This window comes from Ochotona curzoniae, unplaced genomic scaffold (assembly GCF_017591425.1).
Source record: "Ochotona curzoniae isolate NIBS_2020 unplaced genomic scaffold, NIBS_Ocur_1.0 contig_1274, whole genome shotgun sequence".
NCBI lineage: Eukaryota > Metazoa > Chordata > Mammalia > Lagomorpha > Ochotonidae > Ochotona > Ochotona curzoniae.
In genome coordinates, this window is record NW_024465023.1 from 8,827,045 (window position 1) to 8,837,720 (window position 10,676).

The 10,676-nt window shown below is 51.4% G+C and overlaps 1 protein-coding gene across 1 annotated transcript; it reads right to left on the minus strand.

Annotated features, from left to right (window-relative positions):
* Positions 1-353: 353 nt before the first annotated feature.
* Positions 354-7,139, minus strand: WAS (WASP actin nucleation promoting factor). The gene is made up of 12 exons (XM_040999073.1): positions 6,956-7,139; positions 6,534-6,674; positions 4,765-4,851; positions 4,559-4,661; positions 4,424-4,465; positions 4,289-4,342; positions 3,881-4,055; positions 2,904-2,946; positions 2,578-2,731; positions 1,996-2,399; positions 1,690-1,804; positions 354-588 (listed from the first exon to the last, which is right to left on the minus strand). The coding sequence occupies exons 1-12, from the start codon at positions 7,085-7,087 to the stop codon at positions 533-535; spliced, it is 1,506 nt and encodes a 501-aa protein (XP_040855007.1). The 5' UTR covers positions 7,088-7,139; the 3' UTR covers positions 354-532.
* Between the last annotated feature and the right edge of the window lie 3,537 nt (positions 7,140-10,676).

Below are 10,676 nucleotides of genomic sequence, written 5' to 3' on the forward strand. Positions count from 1 at the left end.
TCCCTGCAGGCAACCCGAGCGTCATAGCCCCCTGAAGGGGAATGACGTGGGACAGTTAGGTCGCTGGCACAGGGTCCCAAGATGCAAGCCACACTGCTCCTGCTCTTTGAAACCCCCCTGCCCATGTCTCAATCACGGGAGCCTACTTCCTCTCCCCCTGCATCTGGGCTGGTATCATGAAGCCGCTCCCCTTTCCAGGAACATATGAAGGCTGGCAATGCAGAGGAATGCTCTCTCTCTCTCTTCCCACAAACACAGGATGGAAAGCAGAAGCATTTCTCTCTCTCCCATCTTTCCCATCCCATCCCCCACCACCCTAAACATGGCCCACAGGGATCTGTGATCTCCACATCTTTTAAATAAACTTTAATAATAAAAAGATCCTTGGTATTGGGACAGTGAGTACGAGGACAAGCAAGGGATAACAGCATGTGAAGGGTTGGTGGGGAAGCAATCGGATGTGAGGTCCTGGACTGTAGAGTCTGGGCCAGCGGGCTGGGGCAGTAGACAGCAGAGAAGCAGGGGCAGCAACTCAGTCATCCCATTCATCGTCTTCATCCTCATCACCTGCTTGGTCCTCCCCTTCATCTAAAGGGAGACAAAGATTCAGAAAGTTCTCTGGTTGGAGTTGAAATTAAGACAGCATTATCAAAAATGGTTAGTCTGGGGATGGCATTATAGGGCCCAAGTTGTGGCACAGCGGGTTAAGCTACCACCTGTGACGCTGGCATCCCTTAAGGACAATGGCTTGAGTCCTAGCTATTCTATTTTTTTTCCCTCAAGATGTATTTGTTTAAAACTCAGCGTTACAGAGAGAAGCAGAGATGGAGAGGGAGAGAGAGATCTTTTATCCACTGGTTCACCTCCCCCAAAGTGGCCACAATGATGAGGGCTGAGCCAGGCTAAATGCAAGAGCCAAGAGCTTCATCCAGGTGTCCCACACAGGTAGCAGAGGCCCAAACACTTAGGCCTTGTTGTACTGCTTTTGCTAGGCCATTAGCAAGGAATGGGAATTGGAGTAGCTGGGACACAAACCGGCACCCATGGGGGATGCTGGCACTCTAGGCAGCCACTTTACCCACTATACTATAGTGACAGCTCCAGCTGTTCTGCTTCTGATCTAGCTCCCTGCTGACGTGCCTATGAAGGCAGCAGAAAATGGCCTGAGTACACAGGCTCCTGTCACCCAAAAGATAAGGCTTGTTTGTAATGCTATCACATAACTGATTTGCATTAAACTTGTGGATACATTTTCTGTTATTGTCAAAGTTGGACTTAATTGTATTATTGTCTCATGATAGGTTGAAATTACTATTATCTTTATAGAATGTGTGAAGATAATATTGTTCACACATTAAGAGGTTAATGTTAGAATTATTGCAAAAAGATGAAATCAGCTATACTTCATTATGAATTCATGTAAAGCTGTTAGTACAGGAAGTTAAAGTTAATACTAGTATCAAAGATGGGGTTCTTTAAAATATTATGGTTACATAGTGGGCTGAAGTCAATAGGACTGAATAAGTTCTATCAAGATAAGTTCTATCATGGTCATTTACTATGTCAATGTTAACATTAACTGAGCTAACACTCCTAAAGATGCTGTTATTAATGAAAACAGCTAATGTCTCGATTGATATGGTCTGCTGGGGATGTTTGATGGCCAAGGTTAGGCCAGAACAGGCTCACCTGAGGAGTGGATGGCCTTGCTTCTTTTCTGCATCACATGCATCAAGGCACCCACCAGTCCCTCGGCGGACTGTGGTGGTGGTTGCAGGGCTGAGCTCTCTTGGACCCCAGGAGTCTGCAGTGAGGAAGGATCAGAACTTCTCAGCCCCTTCGTCATAGTTTTTCCTCCCATACACCAATCCTCTTCAAGGCTCTCCACCCATCTGCTAACCTTAGCATTCAATCCCCGAAGTCTGGCACCCACATCAGTCTTGGTCCACCAGTATCCTCCCAGACCCCCTAATTCTTCATTGTGCAAGTCCTCACCTTGTTGAGCTGAATTCCCTGCCGGATTTGATCCAGAAGTGCCCCCCGACCGCCTCCAGAGGCCACGTTGCCCCCAGACAATGGAGCAGGAGGAGGTGGAGGAGGCACTGGTCCATCCCCAGAGCTGGGTGGTGGTGGTGGTGGTGGAGGGGGTGGAGGAGGTGGAGCTGGTGGTCCCCCAGCTCCAGGCGGTGGAGGGGGTGGTGGTCCAGAACGGCCAGTAGTTGGAGGGGGTGGTGGTGGAGGGCCCCCTCGACCTGGGGGTGGGGGTCCCCGTGGTGTGGGTGGGGGTGGAGCACCCCCTAAAGGCACAGGGGGTAGTGGACCAATACGGCCCTTGTTGCTACCCACAAGTGGGGGTCTGGGAGGCTGGTTTCCTCCTCTGGATGGTGGTGGGGGTGGCTCTGTGGGGGTGGGAGAAATAACACACAGCTGTCATTATTATTGTGTTCTTGCAAATACAATTCTGCTCATCTGTAAAATGGGTCTGCCACCCCACCTCCACTGACTGATGAACTCCCTCATGAACTCCTTCACAGCCACCAAGGCTGAAGAAGAAGGCTGGGTAGAGAGGGGTCTCACCCTGGCGCCTCATCTCCTGTCTCACAGCCTCCAGCCCTCCCTGGTTCTCGATGAAGTCATAGATCAGTTTGGATGTCTCTGCATCGGTGAGCTGAGCCTCACTGATTCCCGCCCTGGAGAACAGGCTCCGCAGATCAGGGTCGAGATTGTTCACCTGTCCCGGAGGTGGGCAGGACAGAGGAAGAAGGTGTGGAGGGAAGGGATAGGACTGTCACAGGTGCCATGTTGGCCAGGGTGTGGGAAGCAGTGGGGCTGGCTAAGGGCTCTCAGTGAGCTCTATGAAAAGGCAGGTGAGCGGGATCCAGGGACACTTGGGAATTACTCACGTCAAATCCATGCTGAGGGTCCCACCCCACATGGCTGACATGTCTGGAGGAGGTGAGGAGAGGACAATGAGCCCCTCTGTCCTCCCTTCCCAGGGAACCCTCGTGCCCCCTCCTCCTTGGACATCTCCAGAGAGGCCAGGACGCATGCCTGAGTCTGAATGGCTGAGTGAGGTAAGCAGTGGAGTGGGGAAGTGGTCCGTGGGTGGGGACACACATCTTCCCCTCCTTCCATCCTCTCCACACTCAATCACTTGCTCACCTGTCCATTCCCATCCATCCTGATGGCTACACACATCTGCCCTCTGCCATCAGCCCACACCTGAGCCACGCCTACCATTCATCCATCTGCCCACCAATCTGAACTCACACACAGTTGTCTAGGCACCCAGCCATCCACAAGTCTGTCCCTGCTTTTCCTCCTGCCACTCATTTTTGTACCCATTTAGCCACATACTTCTGTTCACTTACCCACTAAACTGCCCATTCATCCACATATTCAACTACCTTGACCCACCTTGCTGGTGAACCAATCAACCTGCTTATCAGTCTGTCCCCATACTCATTCACTCAGCCATCCTACCCACCAACCTTCACTGAACTGATTAAGCCATCCATTCAACCACTCATTCATTCATTCATTCATTCATTCATTCATTCATTCATTCATTCATTCATATCTTCATCCTCCTACCTTTGCACTCACTATCTCATTTACCATCTACCTTGTCCACCAGCCTACAAGGTTTGGAACTTGGGTAAGGTCAGAGAGGTGGTTGGGCTATAACACTTACAGAGGCAGCATGACCCTGAGGGCAGTTGCCTCCTTGAATTTTCCATGCTGTGCACCTCGTTTACCTCAGTATAGTCCCTTCCTTGAACCCATTTGACAATTCTTCCCTCCACCTAGCTTTTCACCTGTTCATAAGTGCCCTATCCACCCCTGGGAGTCTGTGGGACCACTGGGGAGAGGCACTTACTTGAATCCACTGGGTGCACCAATATCAGCTTTGCTGATCTTCTTCTTCCCAGAACGTTTCTTATCAGCTGGGCTAGCACTAGGTGCTGGGAGCCCACGATACCGTGAATTCGTGATGTCAGGATTCTGGATGTCCACTGTCACCAGCCCCACAGACACGGGGCCACCTGGTGGGCCTATGCAGAAAATAGGGTGATGTGACTAGACCACTGACCCACTTATCTAACAAACAAAGGGGCAGGAAGCAAGAGAACTGTTGGGAGAGGGAGAGAGAAAAATAATGATCGTGAAGGGAATGAGCGAGGGGCCCAAGTGGGGTCAATGGAGAGAAATGAGTAGATCCTTTTTGCACCTACTCTTCCACCAAGTTCCCACCACTCAAAGATAACAAAGAAGAATCAGCACTCACCCCCTTGGTCTCCACCTGGGTGTGAGGGCAAGGGTGGGAGTCCCCCTTTTCTTTCTGGGTAGATGGAAAGAGCAGGGGCTTGCCACAGGTTCCTGGGCAAGCCCTCTTCATCCCTACATGTTCTAGAAAACTCACCCTCTGTGACTGGTGCTGGTGGTGGTGGTAGCTGGCGTCTGTCTGTAGAAAGGGGTCAATGGGGAGTCAAACCATGGAGGGGAATGCAAAGTGTGGGAAACCTCAAAAGCCTCACCTCCCTCAAGGTCTCCTCACCTCCACTTTTCCTCTGATTCCTTTTCTGGATCTTTTCCTGCACCAGGGCCCGAAAGGCCTGGGCCTCGCCCTCATCGGCAAAGTTCAGGCCCGCTTGGCAGTCCTGCACATGCCTCAGGGTCAGCAGCCTTCTAGGCTCCCTTCTCCCACAATTCCCACCTCCTCCCCATGCCCCCTTGTTTTATAGGGCTTGGTTGATTACTTACATCTCCAGCAAAAGTGTGGAAGAAGGGAGTGGGAGTGGAGTAGACCAGTTGTGAGTACAGCTCCTGTTCCCAGAGCAGCCGGCCAGCCTGGAAAGGTGCAGGGAGGTGATGGAGGCACACCAGCACCGAGGTACCCTCTAGCTGGGTGACAGGCTGTTGTTATCTGGGCAGGGGCCATGCTGTCTAGGCTTGGGGCTCGGGAGTCTGATTCAGGAGACTTGCTATCAGCATCAGAGATTTGAGGGTCCAGGTGTCAGAATCAGAAGGTTAATAAAGAACCTGAGTACCAGACTCCACTTTGGATGTGAAGGTGCTTTAGATGTGGTGTTCAGGGCTCGACATGTGGGACTGGGTCTAGGTTTGGAAAATGTAGGAATCCAGACCCAGGAAACAGATTCATACAAAGCCTTGATCCAAATCCTGGGCTGCCCTGGCTCTGTGGCAGGTTGGACTTGGGCGGTAGGGTTGAAACTTGAGTTTCCTGACATATACACTTGGCATGTAGGGGAGGACTTCAGCCAAAATATCTGCAATTGGGGGTCCATGAAGCTGACTTAGACCTGTGGAGTTTGGTCAATAGTTGATGGCCTTGGCATCTGGAAGTGATGTCAGGATCACCTTTATGAGTTTAGAGCTTAAGCCTGGAAAGCCTGGGAATTATTTCCTTATTTGTTTGAGTAGTTTATGACATTTTAAAAACATTTATTTACTGGGCCCGGTGGCGTGGCCTAGCAGCTAGAGTCCTCGCCTTGCACACCAGGATCCCATATGGGTGCCGGTTCTAATCCCGGCAGCTCCACTTCCATCCAGCTCCCTGCTTGTGGCCTGGGAAAGCAGTCGAGAACGGCCCAAAGCCTTGGGACCCTGCACCCGTGTGGGAGACCCAGAAGAAGTTCCTGGATCCTGGCTTTGGATCGGCATAGCATCGGCCGTTGTGCTCACTTGGGGAGTGAATCATCGGATGGAAGATCTTCCTCTCAGTCTCTCCTCCTCTCTGTATATCTGACTTGCCAATAAATAAATAAGTCTTAAAAAAAAACCCATTTATTTACTTTTATTGGAAAGTCAGAGTTACACAAAGAAATAGAAACAGAAAGATCTTGTATCCACTGGTTCATTCCCCAAATGGCCGAAGCCAAGAATTTCTTCTGGGTCTCCCATGTGGGTGCAGGGGCCCAATGACTTGGACCATCCTCCACTGCTTTCTCAGGCCATTAACAGGGATTTGGGTTGGAAATAGAACAACCGGGAGTAGAACCAGCATCCATATGGGATTCTGACACTGCAGATGGAGGCTTGTATTGATGGGCTACCCTGCCAGCATCTGTTTGAGTAGTTTTAAGGTGGACCTTCTGCGGTTCATACTGTGGGCTTAAGAAGACTGATTTGGAATTTGAGAAGTTCAAGACTCAATGGACTCTTCAGGTCTGGGGTCTATGTAGCAGGCTTATTACTTAGGTGCTGAGCAAACAGCTGGGGCTCAGGAGTTTTGATGGGGGACTGCTGAGATGCAGCATGCTGAGCTCTGAATAGATGAGAGGCTTAGGCATAAACACAGTGCTCGGTTAGTTGAGTTGGGAGACCCAAGTGGGCCTGGGAAGTGGCTTAATATTTGAAATGAGAGTTAGAAAGCAACACAGGCTTTGAGATCTGGGTGAGTCCTGGTTCTCGGGATCAAGGGTTTGTTTGCCGGCTGCTCCAAGGGCTCAGAGTTCATCACGGAGATCTGGCTTTGCAGACAGGGAAGTGCTGTGAGGGGCGGGGCTCACCTGAAGGCCATAAAGGCGGATGAAGTAGGACTTCTGCGGGTTGTCCTTCACGAAGCACACAGCCCCACAATGCTCCTTAGTCCAGTGCTCAGCTCCAGGGGGCAGCGCTAGGTACAGCTGAACAACTGCAGTGGCCAGCGTCTGCCAGGGAGAGCAGGGCAGCCTGGTCAGGGCCAGCCGGAGGGTCCTGGAGAGCCATACCTGGCCCTTCCGGGCCTGTGGCTGTCATGGAGGAGACATCGAGCTCTTCCTGGGATGGGCGAACAACCACAGGGGGCTTCTAGGACGGGAGATATGGGAGAGGGAGAGAAGGCAGGGAAGATGGAGAAAGAGAGAGGAGGGCTGGAGAGGCTGAGGAGCCAAGAGGGAGAGGAGGAGGCAGAGGACGGGAGGCAGGGAGCGCCAGGGGATCCCCAGCTCACCCAGCACTTGCGTCCCAGCATCTCGAAGAGTCGCTGGTTTTCATGGTCCTGAAGGAGGCTGGAGGGAATGTTCTGCTTTGGCTCAGGTCCTCCCCGAACCCCGGGCCTGCCTCCTGCAGGGCCCGCACTCATGGTGCCTTCTGTCTTTGTTCTCTCGGCTGGGCTCAGGGTGCAGGGTAAGAAGAACTTCCGCAGTGAGCAAAGGAACAGGAAGTGCAGAAAACCACAAGGGTTAAACAAGTCCTGCTGGGGCCCCCCCACGGGGCCTGGGCTCCTCCTCCCAGAAGGCCCTCACATCTTGGGGTCCTCCATTTTACTAGTCAGAACCATCTGTTTTGCTAGCTCGGGTACCTCTCCTACGGTCTCATTCTCTGGCGCCCACCTGTCTCTGACTAGCTCAGGCCTTCCTCCCTCTGGCTGGCAGAAAGAGCCGAGCCATCTGCAGCACCTCTGCGGGGCTGGCTGGGGCGAGGAGGAACCACGGGACTGGGAGGCCTTTCTCTACCCCAAGGCACCAGAGAGGCCGGGCCCAAACCCAGGCCCCTGGTCCTGCTGGGCAGCGCCTTCAGCACCTTTCCTGTTCATTCCAGTGCCAGCCCTAGTCTCAACCATAGACCTTGCATGCCCCTGGCTCACTTCTCTCACCCTCACCTCCTGGAGCTCCTAGTGTACTTCCCGCCACTCAGCCTTTTTACTTTTGTTTTTGTTTGGCTTATTTTATTTGTTTGAAAGACAGAGTGACACAGAGAGAAGGAGAGACTCATACAGAGAGATCTTCTATCCCCTGGTTCTCTCCTCAAAGAGCCAGAGCTGGGCCAGGCCAAGGCCAGGAGGCTTAAACTTCACCTGGATCTCGCTGGTGGATGCAGTGGTCCAAGCGCTTAAACCATCTTCTACTGCCTTCCTAGGTGTATTAGCAGGGAGACTGAAAGGAAATGTAGCACCCGGGACTCAAACTGGAGTTCATATGGGATGCCAATATTACAGGTGGTGGCCCAATCACACCGTGTCACAGAGCCAGCCTCTTGGCTCTTTGTTAAAAGAAAGGAACTTTACAGCATATACAAATGCCTGAACATCTTATTTAGTATTTGTTGCCTTTTAAGCTTCAAAAATGTATGTCTTTGAAAGGTAGACAGAGAACTTGCATCTTCTGGCTCATTCACCAGATGCCTTCAGAGTTGGAGTTAGGTTAGGCTGAAGCATGGAGCCAGGAACTCAGTGTGGGTTGCCCACAGAGGCAGGAGGACCCCAGCACCTGAGCCATCATCTGGTGTGCCCCAAAGTGCACATCCGCAGGAAACTGGTATCGGAAACAGAGCCAGGGCTTGAACTGGGCACTCTAATATGGAATGTGTGTGTCCCAAGCTACATCTTAACTGCCAGACGGAATGCCTGTCCTGAACCTTTAAAAAAAAAAAAGATTTTATTTATTTTTATTTTGAAAGTCAGATATACAGAGAGGAACAGGGATAGAGAGGAAGATCTTCTGTTTGTCGATTCACTCTCCAGGCGGCCGCAATGGCCAGAGCTGAGCTGATCTGAAGCCAGGAAACTGTTCCAGGTCTTCTACATGGGTGCAGGGTCCCAAGGCTTTGGACCGTCCTCAACTGCTTTCCCAGGCCACAAGTAGGGAGCTGGATGGAAAGTGGAGCAGCCGGGATTAGACCCAGCACCCACATGGGATTCTGGCCGTGTGCAAGGCAAGGACTTTAGCCACTAGGCTACTGTGCTGGGCCCCTGAACGGGCCCTGGTTTGCTTTACTTTGAATCCACTTCCTTGCTAATGCACCAGCTGCTTTCCCAGGTGCATTAGCAAGGAAGTGGATTCAAAGTAAAGCAACCAGGACTCAAACTGGTGCTGGCCACTGCCCCTGAACTTTCTAAGATTTAAGATTTTTGAGATTTATTTTCTATTTATTTGGAGGGCAGATTTATAGAGATAGCAGAGAGCGAGAGTCAGGGAGTGTCTTCCATCTGCTGATCTGCTGGTTTACTCCTCAAATGGTCACAGTGACTAGAGCTGAGCTGATCCAAAGCCAGAATCAGGAGCTTTTTCTCCCAAGTCTCCCACAGGGGTGCCTAGAGCCAAGGATTTAAGCCATCCTCTGCTTCATTCCCAGGCCACTATCCTGGAGCTGGATTAGACAGAATGCAGGTGAAACTCAAAACTGGTGCCTATATGAGATGTTGGTATCTCAGCCGGAGGCTTAACCTACTATGCCTAAGCATCAGCCCACAGGTTGGGTACTCAGTGCATGCACTCTGCTCCAGCCCGCCTTCCCTATTGTTCCTGTTAGCTGTTAGAACAGCAGCTGTCTGTTCATTACCACTGCTGTACAGTGTTCTATAGCATGTACTCGTCATTTGTTTATCCACGGTCTCATGGTTACAGATGGTTGGCCTGTGTTTGCTCTTGTGGTCGAGCGCAAGGCCACCCGGTGTTCACTCAGAGTCTGCTTGCAAACTGTCAGAAGGCAGAACTGGAGGCTTGGGAGGTTTGCATATCTCAAACTTTCCCAAATAATGCCAGACTGCTTCGCCACCTGAGTGCTAGCTCAGTCACCATGCCTGCTGGTGCCTTTTTGCCCACCCATGAAGCAGGCCATTTGGGGGGTACTGAAGTCTCAGGGTGCAGGGTAGTTGTTTTGATGCTTAGGAGGCCAGGGGAGTAACTGACATTACTGGGCTCGCTACAGGCAATATCCGCGGGGAGTGGGGAGAGCCTGCCAATCCTGGGACACCCCTGGGGCATTCCTCACCAACAGGTCCAAAGTCACTTTCCTAACCTGGGACCCAAAGCCCCATCTTATAATGCTGTGGCAGTCTGCATCCATCCTGTTCCCTCATGACTCCGTTTATGGCAGCCTCAACTCACTGAGCTTGTAAGGTACTTCCAAACTTTGTGGAAAACTTGGATTAACAGCTAAGTTCATTTGGTGGGGGAAAAAAAGGAATAAAAAAAATCCATATATATGAGGAAGGTTTCCAAAAAAAGGATTATGGCAGGGAGCCAGTGCAATGACCCAATAGACTAATCCTGCAATTTCAAGCAGGAGCATATTGGGTACAAGTTCCTGTCGCAGCTGCTCCCCTTCTGATCCAACTCCCTGCTTATACCTGGGAAAGCAGCAGAGGCTGTTTCCTGCACCCATGTAGAAGATCTGGAAGAAGCTCATGGCACAGCTCTGGCAGTTGTGGCCATCTGGGCAGTGAACCAGTAAATGCAAGATCTTTCCATCTGTAAATCTGGTTTCCCAATAATAATAATTATCTTAAAAAAGGCTTATGAAGATCATAATATGAAAAACTACACTGAGAAACTGACACTGGTTGACTCCAAAAATAGCAAAAACAGCCAGGGCTGCACCAGGCTAAGCCAGGAGCCAGGAGCCAGACCCTGGTCTTCCATGTGGGTGAACAGGGGTCCAAGTACTTGAGCCATCACCGGCTGCCTTCGCAGGCACACTGGCAGGGAGCGGGATCACAGGGGAGCAGCACTGACATGAAGAAGCTCCAATGCGGGATGCTGACATTCCAGGCCACAACTTCACCCGCGGTGACACCACATCCACCTCTCTTTCACATGTCGCCATCCACCGCATCTGCCCCTTTTTCACATGTCGCCCTCAGCCCTTGCTTTGCTGCCCTGGATGTCAGCGCATGCTGGGTGACAGCCTCAAAGGAAATCTGGGCTCCAGGTCCTTCAGACAGACTGAAA

Bases quoted from the DNA above. Each gene is read 5' to 3' on its own strand.
- WAS (XM_040999073.1), bottom strand. From the start codon at position 7,087: ATGAGTGCGGGCCCTGCAGGAGGCAGGCCCGGGGTTCGGGGAGGACCT. The intron at 4,466-4,558 runs GTGAGGAGACCT...CCCTTTCTACAG, and splicing joins GAATCAGAGGAAAAGTGGAG to ACAGACGCCAGCTACCACCA. The intron at 4,056-4,288 runs GTGAGTGCTGAT...TTTTCTGCATAG, and splicing joins CCCAGGTGGAGACCAAGGGG to GCCCACCAGGTGGCCCCGTG.